General features: G+C 39.0%; 2 protein-coding genes across 6 annotated transcripts in view; one reads left to right on the top strand and one right to left on the bottom strand.

Annotated features, from left to right (window-relative positions):
- The window catches only part of ANKRD10 (ankyrin repeat domain 10), a 246,311-nt gene that overhangs the window by 200,663 nt on the left and 23,726 nt on the right, over positions 1-21,922 (bottom strand). Inside the window, exons 4-7 of one of the 5 annotated variants that reach the window (XR_010025454.1) lie at positions 18,239-18,474; positions 16,940-17,035; positions 14,402-14,488; positions 13,321-13,407 (exon numbers count right to left, since the gene is read on the bottom strand). Coding sequence is in view for 3 of the 5 variants with exons in the window: in XM_063126143.1 (XP_062982213.1) it covers positions 12,950-13,407; positions 16,940-17,035; positions 18,239-18,474 (790 nt within the window). In the remaining 2 variants the exon portion in view is untranslated. The other 4 variants (XM_063126143.1, XM_063126146.1, XR_010025453.1 and 1 more) reach the window with 4 other exon arrangements.
- ING1 (inhibitor of growth family member 1) overlaps positions 1-21,922 on the top strand; it is a 71,686-nt gene that overhangs the window by 18,410 nt on the left and 31,354 nt on the right. The window lies entirely within an intron of this gene.

A 21,922-nucleotide genomic window follows, 5' to 3' on the forward strand; every position in this document is an offset into this window, starting at 1 on the left:
CCATGGGCTTTGGCTCCATGTTTTCAAGCAGGGAGAGCTCCAGGTTTTGGAGGACCCTTGGGCGAGACAACCGCAGCGAGCCCTCTTCCTCAGCGAGTCTACTTCACGGCTGTTGCCACCAGCTGCGCCCCTTCCCATCCTCTTTTCCATCATTGCTTTCACTTGCTTGGTAGACATTCAGAAAGCCAGTTGGGAAGTAGGCAGTCCTACTCCTGCTCCTCCAACCCTGCCTAGCCTTGCTGCCAGCCTTGCTGTCGAGCATGTCTTTACAGTCAGAAGGCCAGATTCTGAGGCAGCTGAATTCTTTGCCCAGTACCACACTATTATACCTCCAGATCCGGTTATGCCTGCATACACATAGGTATAACTGTATACAAATATGTAAGCCACTGAAAGGGAAGGAGAGCCAAGAAGTACTCATGGGTCCACCTCACCATAGTACTTACGTTGCTTGGAAATTCTCCTTGTATATCTTGCCAATCACTTGATCGTGGAGAATGGAGCGATCCTTTTGGAGCTCTTTGCAATCCATTTTTGTTTTAACCACTCTAAATAATTTGGTGTCTTCAGTAAACATGGCCACTTCACTGTTCACCCCTAATTCCAGATCGTTTATGAATAAGTTGAAACGCTTTGGTCCCAATACCTATAGTACCTTACTGTTTACAACCCTCCATTAGGAAAATTGACCATTTATTCCTATTCTCTGCTTTCTGTTCTTTAAACTGTTTCTGGTCCATAAGAGGACCTCTCCTCTTATTCCATGACTGCTAAATTTGCTCAGGACTCTTTGATGAGGGACTTTTTCAAAAGGCTGTTGGAAGTCCAAGTAAACTAGGAGCGTCATTAGATGGGGGTGGGAATCACATTTCCCTGATGTTGATTTTCTGTCCCACAATAGGGACAAGCAACTTCCTCTTTCTTCACACAGGAAAGAAAGAGGAAACAGCAACAACCACGTGGCCCATTCAGTGGGCATTTTTATCATGCTCCTTTTCCTGCACACAGCAGGAAATGGTGGCAAGTTTCGCTTCAATAATAAAAAAAAAAGTTGGACTTACCGAGTCTTATTTTGTCGTGGAAAAAAGACCAGAAGGAGTGGGAGATGCAAAGGAGGTGGACAGCATCATCAAAAGGACCGTGAAAAACTGAGTGGCCAGTAATGAGTGTGCGATAAAACACTAGTCTGATGATGCTCAATGCCTACCAGATTACCCCTATCCACACAGGTTTATTGACAAAGAACTCTAAAAGGTTCATGAGACATGACTTACCTTGTTATTTTATCTCTAATAATGCTTTCAACCAATTTACCCAGAACACACCTTAAACTAACTGGGCTGTAATTTCCTGGGTGCTCCCTGGATCCCTTTTTATAAATTAATGTTACGTTGGCCTGTCTCCAGTCCTCTGGTACAGAAGCTGATTTTAGAGTCATGTTACCAAATTTTGTTAGAAGATCAGAAGTTTTACATTTGATTTCTTTAAGAACTCTAGAATGGACACAGTCTGGGCCTTTGTCAACAAGGTTGGAATTTCATCTTTTTGTTCACACAACAAGCTAATCCACCGTCAGTGTTTGAGTGTGGATTGTTTTGAACCATGGGTTGTTGAACATGGGTGGGTTATCATGTTGTCTGACTGCAGCACACATTTTCCACAGGGGGGGTTATCGTGTTGTCTGTATGCAGCCAGGGAGGCTTGTTAATCATGCAGTTTGGCTTGTTAGCCACACTGAACAACCCAATTACAAACAATGGGTTCTCAAGGTGGCTTGTTAGAGAAAATAGGCCAAACTGCATGATTAACTAGTTACTGTGACTGCATTCAGACAACATGATCACCCATGGTTTAACAAACAGCCAATGGTTCAAAACAACCAATTCCCGCCTACAAGCCAAAACCACTGCTGGCAGAACTAGATTTAGTGCTTCCAGGGGCAACCAGAAATGAGCGAAAATGCTCGTTTCTGGAACAGGACAGGTTGGTGGAACTCACATAAGAGAACTACACCAACCTGTACCATAAAAAAGCATTTCCGCTTATTTCAGGGCTTCTTCTGTAAAGCAAATCTCTATTGTGCAAGCATTGTGCCTGCACAATGGAATAAGCAGGGCCCATCACTTGTGCAACAGAATTTGTACAATGCAAGAGAATTGGCAGGGATGTGAGCACCCCGTTGGATTCTGCCTGTGATCACCAAGGGAAAGATCAGAGGACAAACATGTAATTTGGACTTGATAACAACAATACAATTGAATCATGACACCAATTTAAAAATGTTTCCTCAGTGGAGCCCCCTTTTAAAGGTTATTTTCTATACAATTGGTTTGTAGCACAGTTGTTACTCATATGTTCAGCACCATCAAGATATTTTTCCTGGAGGTTGCACCTCAGTGGCAGGAAATATCTGACTTCTTAGCACTGGACATGGTATATTTTGTACCTGTGAAAAATAAATGTATTTTCCAATATAACCTAAAGTTTGCTATGATGATTGCTGTGTGGAGTTTTTATTATTTATTTAAAGCAGTTTTTGCCCTGCTTTTCAGCTGGAAAGGCTCTCAGCACAGATCAGTAAAAAACAACAACTATTCCTTGCCCCTTGGCTTACAATCTAAGACCATCTCCATATTAAGGGGAAATTGCATTGCTTATCCAGGGCTTTATGTTTCTTGGTTCTTTTGTGTGATTGTTATGGGCTGCGTTACACAGACAGAGAGGGGTGACCATGAGCTTTGAACTGAATACTTCCCCTTCCTTCACTTCTATTGAGACAGCGCCATCTAATGGTGGAAGATCCCACTCCCCCCCCCCCCCCGCAGATATTACCACATTAAAAGAAGTTCTTTTCATAGCGGGATTTCCATGGGATGCCATGGGAGAGATTAAGAAGCCCCATCAAATGTTGTCAAATGCCTGGGAGTAGAGGAAAGTCTAAGTATATAGAGAGATATACCAAGATATATTAATTATTTTGAGATATAGATGAAAATCAAAACAAAATAACAAGGACAGACATTCTTAAAATACCCTGTTTTCTTGCAATTCAGTACTCAAATATATCTAAGACTGGGTTTAAACTTTGCTTCTTCCCACTTCCCGAGCCCATCACTGAAATGGGAGGTGGTACAGCACCCTCAATTAGTATTGGCTGTTATCTCGGGTGTAGTTTGTGATGAGTAACAGAATTCATCCAGATGTGTGCCATTTTTTAAAAAAACTGTTGAGCAGTTGTTGATGCTCTCATTATTTCTGCCCTTCCCCAGTACGCAATCTTGGTGGTGCAATACTCACCTACTTTCAAAATCATTCATCCAGGCCTCATTGATTTTTCAAAGTTACAAAAGAAGCACGTTTATCCTTCATTGGCCTGGTTCAGACAACACGCTAAACCATGCTGCTTAACCACAAAACGGTTAATGGAATGCATTGACCTTAATGCATTCCATTAACCGTTTTGTGGTTAAGCAGCATGGTTTAATGTGTTGTCTGAACCAGGCCTGTAAGTCTATACTCCCTCCCCAGTCTCTGTGAAAAGACAAGATAATCCGCTACTAGCAGTAGATCAGTACTAGCACAAAATATTCTGCTAAATTTAAAATGTTTGATATGCAACTTGTTCGGCCTTATGTTGCAACTATCTATTGCGACATGGTTTAATTTGTTTTTAACTGTGCATATTTATTGTTTTATGCTGTATGCTTTTATCTGTATGCCGTCCTAAGATCTTAATGATATAGGGCGGGATGCAAATATTTTAAATAAATAAACTAGGATGAAAACTGACTGGAGCATATTTTCCATTTTAGTTCCACTAGATGGGGATGTAGAGTTAGGAACAGCTTTTTGCTTACATAAGTACAATAGAACTGTAATTAAATTAGGTTGGGAGTGTACCATGACGCTTAATTTCCTTAACTGAATACCTGCTTGATTTCACCTTGTTTTGGAATCCCTGAATGTTGAGCTTGCTCATGTAACCTCTCACTAGAGTTTCCATTTTCTGGATTTTGAAGTATGGCGTTCTGATGCCTCGTTTATAAATCCTAGAATCACCCGTACGATGGGGCCTCATGTCAGCAGCCGTGTGCAAAAAGTAAAATATGAACCAGCATGATGACCACATTGATAAGCAGCACTTCCTGACAGGGAGCTGAAAGAGCTGGGGGGGGGGGGAAACGGCAAGGACGAGGGACGGAAGAAATGTGCCACTTTGCTTATATGGCTTGATACTTGGACGTGGCACCTGCCCATGCGGTTTCACTGGCTCCCACATGATTTCCTCCATGTGGCTGTGACCACAGGGCTTCTCTGGATGGAGGATTTTCGGGGTTTGAACTGGGCCATCAGAAATTATACAAGAACAATAGTAGAAAAGCTCACATATAAAAACTGGGAAGACATGGGCCACAGCTAGACCTAAGGTTTATCCTGGGATCATCCAGGGTTCGCCCCTGCCTGAGCACTGGATCCCCCGTCTGTCACCTAGATGAACAGGTTGGACCCCTGGACGATCCAGGGATAAAGCTTAGGTCTAGCTATGGCCTGAGTTGTCTTCATTCCAAAAAGTGGAATGAAGACAACATAATGATATGAAGTTCTGGTTGCTTTGATTAAGATAAATGGGCCTATCAGTATGTTTTTGCCCGACACATTAACCATTGGTCAGGGAGTTAATTAAATAACATATGGCCTTCAATGGCTGGAAGTCTCTTCCCCTTCGGAATATGTGGCACCATTTACGTAGTTATAGCGGTGGAGGGTGGCAGCAGAGGAGCATCTATTGCAGTTTTGGATTTTGGACGGAGACAGGTTTTTGATAGGTCTGGGCTCTGAGTTTAGCTGGATTGGACGTGTGTGTGTACATGTATGTCAATATTTATTTATGTGGGGGAGGAGGCAGACAGTTGCTTTGGGAAACTGAGGCAAGATTAGTCATTTTGTTGCCTGCTATAGCAGTCTTATTTTATCTGCTTCTATTATGCTCAAATTGTGTATTTGTAAAAAAAGCAAAAAGCAAAAGGAAACCAACACCCAAGATTGCACCACGCGTTTGGAATGCATGTGCTCTCTCACTCTCTCTCCTCTAAAGGAAACTAACCATCTAGTGCTACTCCTGGACATCTCACATAAAAGTGTGGAGGCCTCAACATGGGTGAGGGTCGGGTGGACCTGGTTTTGAAGAAAAGTCACCGCTTTTTAGCTGCTGTGCTGCCAAGTGTTGGCACTTTTCCCCCATTGCACTAGTTATATGTTGTGCAAGCGTTGGTTCATGCTAGCGCTATGGAAATATCGAATACTACACCTAGTGTATTTCTAGCATACTTGAGGTATATCCTCCTACCCGGTGCCGCATTATGAACAGCATTCACCCAAGGTATACTGTTAACACCAGCATGTGAGTCAGGCTCAAACACCAAGCTCACACACACACACAAAGGTGATTGTTCCCTAATTATTGAATTCCTTTTCAATGCAGACTCAGAGACCACAGCTAGACCTAAGGTTTATCCTGGGATCATCCAGGTTTCGCCCCTGCCTGAGCACTGGATCCCCTGTGTGTCACCTAGATGAACAGGTTTGACCCCTGGATGATCCAGGGATAAACCTTAGGTCTCGCTATGGCCCGAGTCTAAGCAATCTTTTTTAACCATGTTACCTAGGCTTAGGGTTAAGTGGAGGAAAGGTTTTAGACCCATTTAATTACACGAGGTCTTGCTCTACTTTGTTGGGACTCCTGCCCTATGGAACAGGCTCCCAAGATATATAGCTTAGTCTCTCTGTTGTTTCCCAGAACATTTTAAAAACTTGTTTTCTTTGTCTCTAATTGAAAAGCTTTCATTGCATATGCTGCTTCTGTTCCTGCTTCATTCTTAAAATGTGCTTAAAATTAACTGATGTATGAACTTCTAATTTTGATATGGATTTGTAGATTTTTATATTGGAAGCTACTTGCAATTAAATTTTTACAGCTTTTGAGAAACAATTTTGGCTAATGTCTGTTATGACTAGAATGTTGTTTTAAGCTAAGGAAATCTGTTTTAAGTTGAGGAAGTCTGTTCAAACACGTTTGGTTTGAAGCTCCACTGATATTGACAGAACTTACATTTAAGTATGCATGCTTAATACTGCATCCTTAAAAGATGCTAACAGTAGTATAATTACTGCTTGTTAGCTACATTTATTCACAGTATTTTTACCCTTTTCCTCAGCCCAACGTCTCTCAGAGCAGTTTACAAAGGTTATTAATAAAACTGTCCCTCCTCTTAGGCTTACCATCTAAAAGACATAACACAAAAGGAAAAAGGATTGGGAGGGAGGAGGGGGGAAAGCAAAACTCAGGTACCAGATCTTAGTTTCAAAATTCTTATAGGTATTCTTTCTGGCAGAGAGGGGTGAAGTCAACTCCCAGCAACTGCTCCCTCTCTACCTGATATATTGGATCAGGTGTGTCTCTCTTTTGCCATGATGTTTATTTCGGGATGTAGAGGTGCAGCCTCCTGGTGGCCCTTGGTTCTGTGGCTGATAGATGAGAACAGAGGTTACATTCTCAGTAGGGGTGTGCACGGACCCCCCCCCCGATCCACTTCTCTTCCAGATCCGCAACTTCCGGATCGCGTCCGCTCCGCTCCGGCTATAGTCCGCTCCAGTTCGCTGCGAAGCTCCGGATCTGGATCAGAGCTCTGCTTCCCCCCCCCCCCCATAGGCTTGCATTGAAATCTAAAAAAGTCTACAACTTTTTTTCTGTTAAAGTTAGAAACCTCAAGTTTGGCACTATGACACCTCATGGACGTATACACACGCATGCCAAGACTCAAGCAAATCCAAGCATCCCCTGATTTTCGGGGAATTTTTGAAAATCGGACACCCCATTTTCAGACATGGACTGTTCTCCGACATTTTGACAGATAAAAACTTGGAAGCAGGCACCTTCACAGCTGCCATCTAGATCCACATTCATGGCAAGTTTCAAGCAAATCCCATCATCCCCTGATTTTTGGCGGGGCTTTAACCTCTAACGCATCACCCGTAACCCCAATTCACACCCCTTTCGATATCTCCGTCAATTTTCACGTTAGAAACTTCAAGTTCGGCACCATGATAGCTTATCCATGCATGCCAAGACTCAATCCAATCCAAGCCTCCCCTGATTTTGGGGGAATTTTTGAAAATCAGACACCCCAGTATCTCAGGGATTTAAAGCTGCAGACAGCTCAATGGGGGTATTTCAAAGGAAATCCCAACATGCCATGAATTGGGGAGTAGATAAACCTATATGAATCTTCTCCCACACTTGAAAAATTGATTTGGAACTTCAAAAAGTCTAAGTGAGCGCAGGAAGGACTTATCCCCTGAGTCAAAGCAAGACACACACAAACCATCCCTGCGAGGCGGGCAGGGGAGGAGGGAGAGAAGGCAGGCAGGCAGCAGACATTTCTGGGGGCACAAGGAAGTGAGCCAAGGATAGTTTCAAAGCCAGTAATGCAAACCATCCCTGTGAGGCGGGAGCAGCACAGAGAGATGCATTTTCTTTTGCATCCCATAACTAGGAGGCTAGGAGGATAAGAGTAAAGCTTTGTGATCCTTGCTTCAGAGTTGATTGACTGCACTGTGATCACAGCCATTATTAAACAACAACAACAATAGTAACGTTAATAATAGCAGTATTAATATTAATAGCAATAACAACAACAACAACAACAAGGAGTTGAACCACAATGAAAGCCTGCCTGATTTCACTGAAGAGGAAAAGCCAGGAGAGCTATGGGGTGCAAATATAAAATGGAATAAATAAACAAACAACACAGGAGGGGTGGAATTAAAAGCAGCAGTGTTGCTGAATAAACAACAAGAAGATTTTTTTAAAAAAGGCTATGTCTGTCTTTTACCAGTAAGAGGGAAGTGGATGTGCCCAGGGGGAGGGGTATATGCCAATTTTTGACTGGCCCTAAGTACCAGTCTTAAGAAGCTACCTGCCACTTCAACTCATGACAGGCACTAGCTTCAGTCTCTCCACTGGGTTACTCTTTGGAGGGCTCTGATGACCCTCCATGGTGGGAGAGTGTGTGCACTGGGCACATCCACATGCCCTAGGGGACCTCATCCCCTTGCACCACATCTATTCAGTTGTTCACGAAGGTTAGGGTGGGTAGCAGTGCTGTGTTTCCTATCTGACTGTTATTTATTTGCTTAGTATATGATTTCAGGTTGTTTGTGGATTTGGTGGGGCTACTGTTTTAAAAAACACTGGGAAAAGTCCGTTCAGACTAAGAAAGAGAAGTTTCCCAGTATCCCAAGTTACTAGTATCCCGTTTTGCCTATCCCCTCCTCCAACTTTGGGATCATGTGATCATGAATCTGCCTCTCAGCACTTCAAAAAGGTACCTCTCCCGCTTTTTTTACCAGATTTTCCCAAAAATTATAGCAAGCGAACCGCACCACGCAGAGAGCTGAGAGTAGGCTCAAAATGACCCCCCAGCCACAACTCTCTAAGCACAAGAAGTTTCAGAAAGATAGCTTAAAAAACAACAGTTATCCCCTATTCTTTTCCGCAATGCAATCCTATGGGCGAAATTATCCAAAATGGCGGGCGGAGCGCTCCGCGAAAAGAGAAGCGCTTCTCCTATGGCCACTTCTCTTCGCCATGCTTCTAAGGGTCCGCGGTCCGCTTCTACTCCGCCTCTGGGCAAGGCGGAGCAGGCCAATTCACTTCTGATTCTCCGATTCTAATCGGAGCGGAGCACATCCCTAATTCTCAGAGTATTATAAATGCAATAATATTCAAGATGCATGGAAGGAAAAAGGAAAGGAACCTTTCGTGCAAGCACGGAGTCATTACTGACTCTTGGATGGACGCCAGCTTTTGCTGACGTTTTCTTGGCAGGCCTTATAGCGGGGTGGTTTGCCGTTGCCTTTCCTGGCCGTTATTACCTTTCCCCCAGCTAACAGGGTACTCATTTTACCGACCTCGGGAGGATGGAAGGCTAAGTCGACCCGAGCCGGCTGCCTGAAACCAGCTTCTGCTGGGATCGAACTCAGGCTGTGGGGAGAGTTTCAGCTGCAGAAACTGCTTTACCGCTCTGCGCCACACAAGGCTCTAAGATGCATGGAACCTGCAACAAAATGTTGCAGCATGAAGTGCTCCTGCTCTGAGTTCCAATCACCAATGTCGTCTTCTGGGATATTCTATTCCATCCCCTTTCACACGTGTTTGTTTTGTCTCCCTTCCCAGTCAGCGTGCCACTCAGTCATAAGAACTTAAGTGCCATGCTGGATCAGACCAAGGGTCCATCTAGTCCAGCACTCTGTTCACACAGTAGCCAACCAGCAATCAGCCAAGGATGAACAAGCAGGACATAGTGCTACAGCATCCTCCCACCCATGTTCCCCAGCAACTGGTGCACACAGGCTTTCTGCCTCAAATACTGGAGATAGCACACAACCATCAGGGCTACTAGCCATTGATAGCCTTTGCCTCCAGGAATTTATCCAACCCCCTTTTAAAGCCATCCAAAATAAGAACATCACCGGGCTGAGTTCAACTCTACTGCAAGCTTCATAAACATCTTCAATTTGGCTGTGTAGTGCACTCTGGTGGATTGCTTATAGGCTGTTTGAAGGATCTTCATGATAGCCCAAGAAGAACTGTGAGACTGAACAAACCATGCTTGTCAGACTGAGGCTGTGATGGTCTGGATTCTGTTGTTGTCCAAAATCAGCAGGTTCGGTTGCTGGGAGGTTCAGTCCAAGAGGTTCATGCATATCCCAAATCAAGACTGCTGGGGTGACCAAGGGGTAAGTAGTATGCAGTGTGTTTGATATGAACAATCTTTGCTAGTGCATACATAAGAAGCAGGATTGGGGGAAACCTGATTTACTTCCGGTGATATAACCAAATTTGCTGTGGACACCAAATTATTTAAGGTGGCTGAAATAAAAAGCAATTGTGAAGGGCTCTAAAAGGATATCTCCAGATTGGAAGAATGGGCATTAAAATGGCAAGTGCAATTCAATGTGAACAAGTGTAAAGTAATGTGCATTGGGGCAAAAAGCCTAACTTCACACGCATACTGGTGACTGCCCAAGAAGTATCTTGGGGATGTGGTGAAGTTTGATGAAAATGTCGACCCGGTTTTGCACATTATGTTGCAAAGGAGAAGAAAAAAGAGATTAATACCACCAGTAATATCTGAAAAGACTCTAAAACTGATAGTCTAAGGAAGAATTAATGAATTTGTGAAGAATTATAAAAATGTATATAAATCAGATGAGCCTTCAGAAGAGGAAATAAACTCTTTTGTAAATAACTTAAATATCCCAACTTTAACTGACGATAATAAAAGAACTCTAAATGGTCCAATAACAGATTAAATAAGAGAAAAAGTTAAAAGCTTGAAATTAAATAAGGCCCTGTGAATGGATGGATTCCCTGCAGAATTCTATAAGCATTGTATTGAAGTTTTAGCCCAACCATTGTCTATTTTGTTTAATTAATCTTTAAACTCACAACAGATACCCATTTCATGGAAAGAGGCAAAAAATAGTACTAGTACATAAATTAGAGAAAGATCCTACTTTATCAACTTCTTTTAGGCCAGTAGTCTATATACTTTGTACTAGTGCTTTGTACTAATTTTACAGCAATATTGACATAAAGAGTAAATAAGACAATTTGTCAATATGCACATACTGATCAAACTGGATTTATTTATATTAGGAAAATCATAGACAATACTAGAAGAGCCCTTTCAATTATTAATTTCTGTAATTAAATTAAACAAAGCCATCATGGGTTTTTTTTTATACAGAGAAAGTCTTTGATCCTGGAATGGCAATTCTTATTTACCACTCTTCAAAAATTCAATATAGAAGGACCCTTTCTTGATTGTATAAAAGCAATCTTTAAAGAACCTACAGTAAGAATAATAATCAATGGTCAACTATCAAATACACTTAGGCCACAGCTAGACCTCAGGTTTATCCTGGGATCATCCAGGGTTCGCCCCTGCCTGAGCAATGGATCCCCTGTGTGTCACCTAGGTGAACAGGTTTGACCCCTGGACAATCCAGGGATAAACCTTAGGTCTAGCTATGAGCCTCTGTCTCCAAAGAGGGACTCAACAAGGTTGCCCTTATCTGCACTTTTACCATAAGTATAAGCCTTTAGCAGAGAGGATTAGGGGAAATAAGGATATTAAAGGGATAAAAGTTGGAGATCAGGACAGAAAGATCAGCTTATATTCTGATGGTGTGATACCCTAAAGTATTGCTGTCCCATGTATTACAAATAATAGTTCAATACAGCCAAGTTTCTGGATATATATTGCCTTCTGTGTAGGCCTGAGAGTGAGAAACAAGAGAGGACATCACTGGATGAGTGACCACTTCAGTCATCTAGAGTGAAATCAATAATTTATCCTTCAGAAATAGATTGACGCTTGCAAGCCTGGGCAGTATGCAGAATAGTCAGGTTTAACCTACTAGAAAAAAATAATTTGTTTAAGCAAAGAGGTGCAACAATGCAATGGTGTAAATTCACTATTTAGAGAATAAAAAAATGCTTCCCTGATGGAGAGGTGAGACATTTGGTCATTAATAAATTAAGCACTTCTTGCAACTATACTTTTAAAAACTGAACAAACAACCCTCCCTTCATTTAATTTCACCTCATTTTGAAATGTATAATCCACATTTTTAAATGCATTTAGAAACCAAGTGATAGACAAAAGGCAAATACTGCTACTGCACAAAAATACTGAAGTATAATGCAAGATGGAGTTTATTTTTTTAAATTTAATTTGTAAAGGTCCCTTTGGAAACAAAAAGGTACAAACAATTTAAACACACAACCAGATTGTTTTAGTTTCACACTTTCATCATCCATCTTATTTTTACCCCAAAATCACAAAAGTAGTAATGTTACAAAGCTTACGCAGTGCATGTGCAGATATTCTGTATATACACACAACCGATTTAAACTTCAATGCATTTCCACTGAATTTGACTTTTAAAAAAACCATGAACACAGCCCATATTTTAAGGCTGAAAATGCACATTTCAACATATCAAAGCAATATGTTTCTCTCCAAAAAACAAAACAAAAAAACAATGAAATATATGCATGTAACAAAACAAAACTGAAATATATTGACCAGACAACATTTGAACAAATAACAGTTTTTGCAATTCATATACACAGACAAAACATTGCCAACATGCCATTCTGTGAGCTATGGTAAAATATCACGTATATTTGCAGTGAAGCAAAAGGAAAAGTACCTTAGTTCCTTCTTTCACTTGTATACTAGGAATCAATTTTTCCAATTCTATAATAGAAAAATGCTTTTTTTTTAAATAGGACAGACTGCCACCTAAATATAAGTTTATGAAGTAAAGAATGTGAAGAACTATCCAATCAGCACTGCATTTTAAGCAGTTTACTAACTTATAAAAAGAGAAGTCAACTTCCTTTTGAGGAGTAATCAAACAGATTATGTCAAAATGTTTTACTGCCACCACCCACTCCTTGCATAGTCATAGCTGGCACTGATATTACTTACCATAGTCTCAGCAGAAAATCTTAAGTCAGAGAATCTGTACTTTGCCAATACCAAAAATGAACTTTCTCACAAAGTTTAGTTTTAAAAGAGCCTAATGAAAGTAAAAACAAAGTTCTTAACTAGAGTGCTTATAGCTTCGAAATAAAGAAGTACAAAACTAGAACTTGTCATAAAAAAGAACATTCCATAGTAAAAGCACCTATTCATGTAACTAATGAACTTTGCATGCAAAATTAGAAGCATAAGGCTGTCAAGTGTCAAATTCTCTTAAACAATGTGTAAAAAAACCTGTTACTTGCTGCATCCTTCAGATGATACCTCAAAATTACTTTTGTAGTACTTTTCTAAAGTATGTTTGACATCTACAAAAATGTGGTATCAACAACTTAGGAACCATGATAAAGATACATTGTACCCAAGACAGCATTATCGTACTTCTGTGCAATTTTAACAGAATTGGAATGCTCAACAACACTGTTAAGTTCAGGAATACTTTCAGCAGTATCCCCAAAACCATGGTAATGTCCATAGTGCAATGTATCGCCAAGGTCATCCACCCATGAGGGCCTGTTTGACACAAGGCTACTTGGGCTTCCATTCAGATGCAAGGAGCCACACATATCAGAAGACGTATTTAGAACTTTTTCTGGTTCCTCAACGCTATTGCCAACATTGAGTGTATGTTTATGAGCTGTAGCTAGTGCATTAGGTACTAGCAATGTTAGGCATTCTTCACGCCTGGCACTCAATCCATTGAGCTGTTCTGGGGAAGTGAAGTCCAAATGTCCATTGATGATATGTCCATTTGCCAATGCATTCAATATGGAGTTACTGCAATTCATATCTGCATTAAGAAATAGACCTGTCACCACAAATTGACTCAATCAAAATAAAAGCCATCTCCACTATACTGCACTTTTAGTAAGAGTTTTTAAAATTAACTACATTAAAACAAACCTGTCCCAGTGCAGACCCAATGATTCAGGCCTTCATTAGCTTGCTTAGAAAGTTTAAAAACAGAGTCATCTGTGCTTAATGAAGGCTGGAAATCAAATTGTATAAATACAATTGTTATAATTTGTTAAGTGAAATTTATATACTGCTTTTCCAGCTAAAGATGCTCAGAGAGGTTAATTTATTAAGGCCACAATCCTATGCACACTTTGTTAAGAAGCTCTATTGAGCACAGTAGGGTTTACATTACGGAAAGATGCATATGAATGGCCTATCAGGACATTCCTAACCATTACAGCTAATATGCATTAGATCATATAAAACTGCAAGCAATATTTTGGAAAAGAAACAGAAAATTTTAGATGTATTTCTTTCAAGGGTATAAAACGTTATAATATGGATTAATAGAAACTAAACTTGTGAGTAGTCTAGAATAGCAAAGCAGTAATGTTACTTTTATATTAATTTTTGCTTTTCAGATTTTAGAGAAGTACACAGTAAACAGGCATTATTAAAAAAGCCTTATGCATATGCAAGAATGATTATGCAACATGTCTTATTTGTTTTACATCAACTTTTTATCTAAAGTACAAAGCAGAAAAAAATACTCTTCCTTAAAGTGGAGTTTCAAGAATCTATACAGTACATTTGCAAAAATGCCATAAATATATGCAAAATGTACACAAGCCAATGTAAACAGGCCAATGGTCTCTTTTCAGGTTTATTAATTAGTGCAATCATTAAAAATGTCCAGGAACAATATTTTGTCATATATTTTTAAAGTAAAAGTGCACACGTAATGGGACTAGAAGTAGTAGCATGGCATTAAAAAATGACTTGGCACAAAAAATAATTTGCTGGTTGAACATGCTAAAATATTCTACTTTGCAGAGAAGAGGCAGTCCTGTGTTTGGCAATTCAATATTTTACATTGATTCTAGATTTCTCTGAGTTTTAGGTACACAAAAGACCTATGTACAAATGAAGTGTTTTTTACCTTATAGGTCAATTCAGCCTAATTTTGACAAAATGCCACACTATAATAATTTTTTTCTTCCAATATTATACAAAAATTATACAAAAATTGGCATGCCAAATTATTTTATCTCAATAGTTTTAGATGCATTTGCTCCTTCTGGCGCCTCCTTTCTGCTAAACCAGGAGTGGACAAGGGTTTGGTGACTAATTTCCAACTCTCAGGACCCAATCCATCCACTCCAAAATTGCTGTCGAATTTTAGTGGTGCCAAAAAGCTGGATTTTCACTTTAAACCAAAACAGAAGGCCCAGGGAAGCACACATTTTGATTAAAGCAAGGCCCTTGCTCCCTGTATACTTTGTTTTAAAGTGGAAATTCTGCTATTTTGTTGACGTGCTGCTGAAATTTAAAAGCAGCAGCTGGGGGTGGGGGGTACATAAGGCCTGCATGTTGTCTACCCCTGTGCTAAACTAACGAGGAATTGAAAGCTTAACATCATTTGAATTGGAGATCCTGGCCTGTCACTCCCTCTGCAAGCCAGGCATTGTAAACTAGGGGGGATCTACATTACTGCTTTAAAGCACTTTGAAAACGTTTTGAAAACTGTATATGCAGTGTGTCCTGGGCTCCAACAGTTGTCAAAACTGTTATAAAGCACTTTAAAGCAGTAGTGTAGATCCTGCCCAGGATTGCTCATGGTTTATAAACAAGCCCGGTTCCTCCTATCAGGTGACATGGTAAACTTTCAATTCTTGGCTAATTTAGAGGAGAAGCCTCTGGAACCCTGATTTATTGTTCTGCACAGATGTGGCCATTAACTCAAATATAATGGCAGCAACTCAGTTAGACTTGTGTAAGTTAATAGTCCAATGTGGCAAAACCCTGAAAAAAATATTAAGGTGCTGTATTAACTGTTACAATTTATAACTTGAATTACCTGTTGAATAGGCAAACCATAAAGTAGCAGTTACCTCCTTATTAAAAGTTGTGTAAGATTTTTGTTCATGTAGGAGTATTTCTAGTGAGGAAAATGCTTATGTTTAAATTATTCAGGCAACACAATAAAAATTACAATTTTCTATTTTAAAGGCAAATTAGTGTCATTAAATTTCCCCCCTTCAATTTTATATAGCAACTTATATTTATTACATTTCTATACTGCTCAATAGCCGAAGCTTTCCAGGCCGTTCACAACTATTAATGACTGTACCATCCCAATCCAATTAACGTTCCTCACATAACAGATCAGAAATATTTTCTCTTAAGAATGAACGTGAACATAACATTTTGCAATGCAGTCATGCACCAATATGAGTCCTTTTAAAAATGTAACTACCCCCCTCCTGAGGCTAAACAAATCTGCGCTAATCCAGAGAATAGGCATGCTCTGTTCATACCAATTGTGTGTGCAGTCTTCCCCATTCATTGTAAAGGAGGGTGAGGCAGATCTACAAAAGCAAAGGTTTGCATGTATCAAGCTGCTTTCCCCTGCAGTGAGTGAGGGCCAAACTATACATTATATTAATTGTATGGCTTGGAGCCATATTTTTCAAAAAATGTAGGTACCCTTCTAGTTTTCACTGGTGCCAATGGGAGCTTTTTTCCCTACAGCTAATTATAGTATGGGGTGGGTGATTTTCATCAAGATCACAACTAGATTAAAAGGATGCAGTCCCAATGAAAATAGGGGGATCCCATACCCAGGATTAACTTTAAAATTAACCCTATACATGACTGTAGCCCTTCTGCACAGGGAGAATTCCCCATATTTGTAGCAGCCCTTGAAATGGAAAAGAGGATACTAAATATCGCACTTTAAATGAATATTGAGAGCATTTTCTTCAGGTTTCAAAAAGTTACTGAAAATCCAGAGCATCAATTCAGCATTAATTCGGCAAAAAGGCAATAAGTCCAAACAGGTATATTGTTTTAATGTAATGTTGAAGCAATGTTGTTAGCATTTGTTGAACTAAATTTCTGATACCACATACTGATCAGATGATTATGAAGGCAGTGCTATCAACTTTTCCTTTTAATTACAATAAATAATTATTCCGTTAATTAGATTATGAATAATCTTTTTAAAAGCAAGTATGATCAAGGCACATGGCATGCAGATCTTTAACTGAACTAGAACAGCCACTAGCAATATATTTTATTCGCTAATCAACTCCTTCCCATGAGTCTTGCGAACACCTTCTACAAAATTGAGAGTCTTGCTAGATAAAAAGCCTTAAGATATTTGCAATACAATAGTTTTGGGACATGTGCATTAAGATTAAGTTAGAGATAAAATGCATATTGATTCTTGCAACGACAAGGAGTTTGCATTGCAGAAACTGTGTAAATTTCAATCTCTTTGGGTCCAACTGAACCACTCTTCTGTTTGACATCTTCAACCATTTGCATGTTGTTGTAGTTAACAGGAAACTCTCCACTCCCACCTGATATAACAGCAAACTCTCTATCAACATGCATATTGTCAGCATCATCTTCAGTTCCTCCATTAGTCATTGATCTTAGGCCATCAAAACATCGACCTGTTTAAAAAAATATTCAGACTGGTGAGTATTTCATTTTAACGAAATTTTATTTATTTACTTGCTTTTATTTATTAACGTATTTACACGCAACCCTTGATGCATCCAATTATCTTCATAATTTCAGAGTGAATCTAAATGCTTGTTTATAGAGAAGCACCATCTAACAGTAGTCAAGGAATGTGACCATTCTCAGTCCTCCTCTCCCTGCCAATCTATAATTTGGGAATAATACCAATTTGCCTTACAATAACTCTGCAAGGTATAAAACAATGTACACAAAGCACTTTTCAAACATAAGAAATCATGTGTTATCATGGTATTATTACTAAACTGAAATGCTAGTGATTCAATGGCATTTACTTCCAGGTACAAGTGCTAGACTTTTAAAAAGCACATATACAAGGAAGTCTATGATGACCCTTAAAAATAGTCACTTTCTTGCATCTTTTGAAACAGAAGAATATTCTGTCAAGGACAGAGCCATAAAAGACAATTATCTATGAAGAACAAGACTCCCCTGTACAATCTTCATTCAGACATGTCATGTTGCTTTAAGGTTAATATCACAACTATCTAACATTCAGCACAGTTTCAGATGTAAAAGGAAGCCACGGTTTCCTGCTACATGAACCGCCCTGGGCTCAAATCCTGCCCTCTTTTTTGTGCACCAGGAGATTAAAAAAAAATCCTATTTTAAACCAACCTGTTTCCCATGATATCTGAACTCAGAGAACTGCAGCTTGTTAACTGTGGTTACTTGAGGGTGGACAACTTGTGGCCCCACAGATGTTTTGGTGTACAACTCCCATATGCCCTAACAACCATAACCCCATGGTAAGGTATGATGGGGGTTGTAAGCCAAAACATCTGGAGGGTCATAGGTTGCCCACCTCTGATTTAAAATCAGAAATTAATACTTACAATCTCATTTTCTAGCACACAAGAGAAGGAAAGCGAAGGGGAGTGATCTTAACCTTTTGGTTGTTTTATTATGGTTTTAATTTTTGTGAACCGCCCAGAGAGCTTTGGCTATTGGGCAGTATAAAAATGTAATAAATAAATAAATAAACAAACAAACAAACAATAAAGGCTCTGCAGTTCATTCACATAGAAGGAAACCATGGTTTCTCATTATTTCTGAACCAGACCTCAGTTTCCCTTAATGTTTTACAGCCAAAGTGATGAAATTGAATGCCTTACCTTCAGTCCTAGCTTTCTTTATTCCAACACTGTCCATATCTTCAAAGGTTCGTTTTCGACTTATACCTCTATTGAGGAGACTGGGGATAGTATTCTGATGGACCCCATTTAAGGTGCCATTGCTATAGAAATGGTTCAGCGGACAGTTCTGGAGGTTCAAGAGCAACTGAGCACATTCCTGGAAGCCCTGGGTATGTGCAAGATCTGCTGCTGTCAGGCCACTGGCATTTCTCAAGCTGCACAATACAAATATATTGAATTATACCCCGTAACAAACATAACCTGATGACTGCTGCTGATTTTACTAACTTAGATGATGATGAGAGAGAATTTTGCAATGTTCCCATTAAGGGTTTTTAAGTTATCAAATTTTAAATTATATAACTAATCTCTTAGCACATATCTGTATTCTACACAAGGTTCAGGAAGCAGTACAATTCAGAACCATTATGTGCCATAAAAATAAAAGTTTCCTATTTAAATGCCTAGATAAGCTAAAAAATTCTTGCCTACAGTCTGAAGCATCTGACTTTTACACAAACTTCAGACTCTTGATCCAAATCCTGTCACCTACTATTTAATTTGATAAAAAGAAATAATCTGAAGTAAATATTCAAAACAATTGCTACAGAATGTAATCGTTGTCCATGGCATTCTAGAATCAAACACGACAAAAATATATCATGGTTCTTCCTAATAATAAAAAGGTATGCATGTGTAATAAATTCTTTACATATATACCTGCATACAGTGCTTTATAATACTACTGCTTATGTTTTGTATTAAGCTCAATGCTTATTTCAAAGGTTGTGACATCATAAGTTTGTGACATCCACTACATTAATCTATGATCACAAGTATGAATGCTTTTCAGCATTAGACTTTGAACTTCTAAAGAACTGAACATTAGATAAGACACAGACATTTAAAAGTTGAGGGATTTTGTTTATAATTCACCATAAAAAAACATAAATATACATGGCTCCTAATACATGCATTTACTCTAAAGGGCAATAAAGTGGTAACACAGAAAATTGCACAAAAAGGTAGCAGTGAAATCTTTCCTAACTAGAAAGAGCAAGAAAAGCTATATAATTAAGGTGCATTAACTTCTACATACCATGTAAGTCAAGCAACACTGCTTATTACCCATAAATAGGTAGATGTACTGACGAAACAAGAATTTAGAGGACAAATACAGTTACTCTGCTAGGTGCAGTGAAGTATTAATCTGTTCCTTATTAATCCAAAGAATGAAGAAGTGAATAGTAGGAGAACATTCTAGAAACATACATCTCTAGGCCAGTAATCTTTATTACTGAAAGCCATCTTCTCTATTTCATGATGAGTATTCTGTGAAGTTTGCAAATCTGTACATGCTAAGCTACAGTAGGCTATAAAGGACATTAACTGAAGTACAATAGTAATTCAGCTGACATGTATTTGGAAGTGGAACAAGTTTGTGCACGAATGAACAAAAAGATTTTTTTAAATGGGTGCAAGCTATCTAGTCATGGGTGAGGATTGACACAGGGATCACTAGAGCTGTTTCTTCACTGTCTCTTGCTTTTCTGGCAGGTGACACCGTGCACTAGTTCTTACTTTCAACAGCAGGCCTTCCCAGCTTCTCCTTGTCCTTCCTAAACCTGAAGTGACTAGGCTACTTGGGAGGAAAGACGGCTCCACTAAGTCCCAAATTGATCCTCAATGACACATACAGAACTCTGAATGCTATAGTAGTGGTACTCAGTCACTGTTACTACCTTAGACTGAAGAAGGTAATAGGAGGCATACTGAAAAAGATTGACAAAATATTGGAGGGGTGGCAGATGGCATAGCTCATAAAGGCTCAGGAACACATTCTTACATATGCAATAGAATTAATTTACTATATTAATTATGGTACAACATTTCACAACTTCCTAAACCTCAATGCATCTTTTAAAGCTATATAAGAAGTTCTGAATGTGAAGCACGAAGTTAAGAAATGGGACTGGGAAAATTTAAAATGCTTCAAAATGATTTTAAGACTGAAGATTCTTTAAGAAAAACTAAATCAGAGTTTAACATAGGCAGTTTTCCTGCCAACTGAACATAGAACAGGGAATACAATTTTAAACTGCATTTTATAAAGCAAAGTAAGACTGATTTGGAATTGCAAAGAAAAGAAGGCTGTTTCAAAGCTCTTAATAGCACATGATAATGCTTGGACGAAACGGATTGTGTGGAAAAAGAAGGAAAAGAGAAGAAATGTTCTAATCTTTTATAAGGAAGGTGCTCAGTTCTAATAGCCTACTAAATCCGAAAGGGAGGTCTGTGTGAAAGATCTGATTTCCACTTTTTGAAAAGCTTCCTCTTCTTACAACCACATTTACAGACTTATATTTTCTATTAAGGAAGCAATATCTGATGTAAGCAAGGCGATAAAAGGCACAATTCTATGTATGTTTAGAAAGAGAAAAGTCCTACAATTCCAACATTTGCTAGCCAGCCATACTGGGAGTTGCAGGACATTTTCCATCTAAATATGCACACGATTGCACCTTAAATGTACTTCCTTGGACTTTTGTGAAAGAATTGTTTTAAAAAATTAAAAAATAAAGAGGGAGAATCCTTCAGAAATGGGAAAGCACAGAGTTTGGTCTCCATCCAAGAATTAGAACAGCTTTTATTTCAACCCTACCTAAACTAAGAGCTGATGAGTGAATGAAATAAAGGAACACTACCTGTTAAAAAGTAGGTTTTTAATTCAATTTATAATTTTAAATTTATAACAAAAACTATCTAAGCAGCAAAAAAAAACATTCATATTTTAATGTATATGGAAGTGATCCATCAACATTAAGTTGCTAGTGCAAAAGATCTAGAGTACTAAGTACAGCAGGCCTTGAGACTTAGTAAAATACCTTTGCTTTAAAGATCTGCTTCCCAAAGAAAACAGAGCTGAAAATGGTCTGCAAAAATATGCCTTATAATAATTGTCATTCAATCCCATGACATACTAGAACAGGTTTCTTCCACAAGACTTTTGATGTGAACCAAGGCATAGCTCGTAGTAATGCTTAACATAGAATGTAACAGAAAATAAACTTTTAATCAGGAGCACAAAGATTCTATTGATCAAGAGTAACAATTCTTAAAGAAGGACTGAAGTCAGTTTTTAATTAGAAAAATGAAGACAAGTCCTATTGAAATTTGGCACCTAGATGGCCCACTTATCCTCACAAAGTAGCACAAAACTGAACATGCAGAGTGTGACAAGGAAGCATTAAATTCTAAGAGTTACTGTAGCTCCTTTTCCTGCAATATAGAGAATATATTGTATATAAAGTGCCCAGTGAGATCTCTGAAAGCAAGTACAGAATGTCTCCTTTAGGTTTGCCCTGCTGACAGTAATTTCTGTTCTTACTGTTGCACTCAGATATTTTCTTGTGCTTTTTGAAACGATTTAACCTATTTTTTTCGGGGTGGGAATCGAAGATCTCTTAAAACCAAGGCAGCATGTGACATATTCTAGACCTTACTGAGATAATTACTGTAAGATCCAAGTTCATATTGGCGTGCACATGTATGTGAATATGGGAGTGCATCTTTCCAAATGAGAGAAGTCAGTGTGGGGGGAAAACAGTAATCCAATTGCTGTCTTGAGGTATATGAATGTATGTGTATACTATGCATGATTAA

The sequence above is a fragment of the Elgaria multicarinata genome, chromosome 5 (assembly GCF_023053635.1).
Source record: "Elgaria multicarinata webbii isolate HBS135686 ecotype San Diego chromosome 5, rElgMul1.1.pri, whole genome shotgun sequence".
Classification (NCBI taxonomy): domain Eukaryota; kingdom Metazoa; phylum Chordata; class Lepidosauria; order Squamata; family Anguidae; genus Elgaria; species Elgaria multicarinata.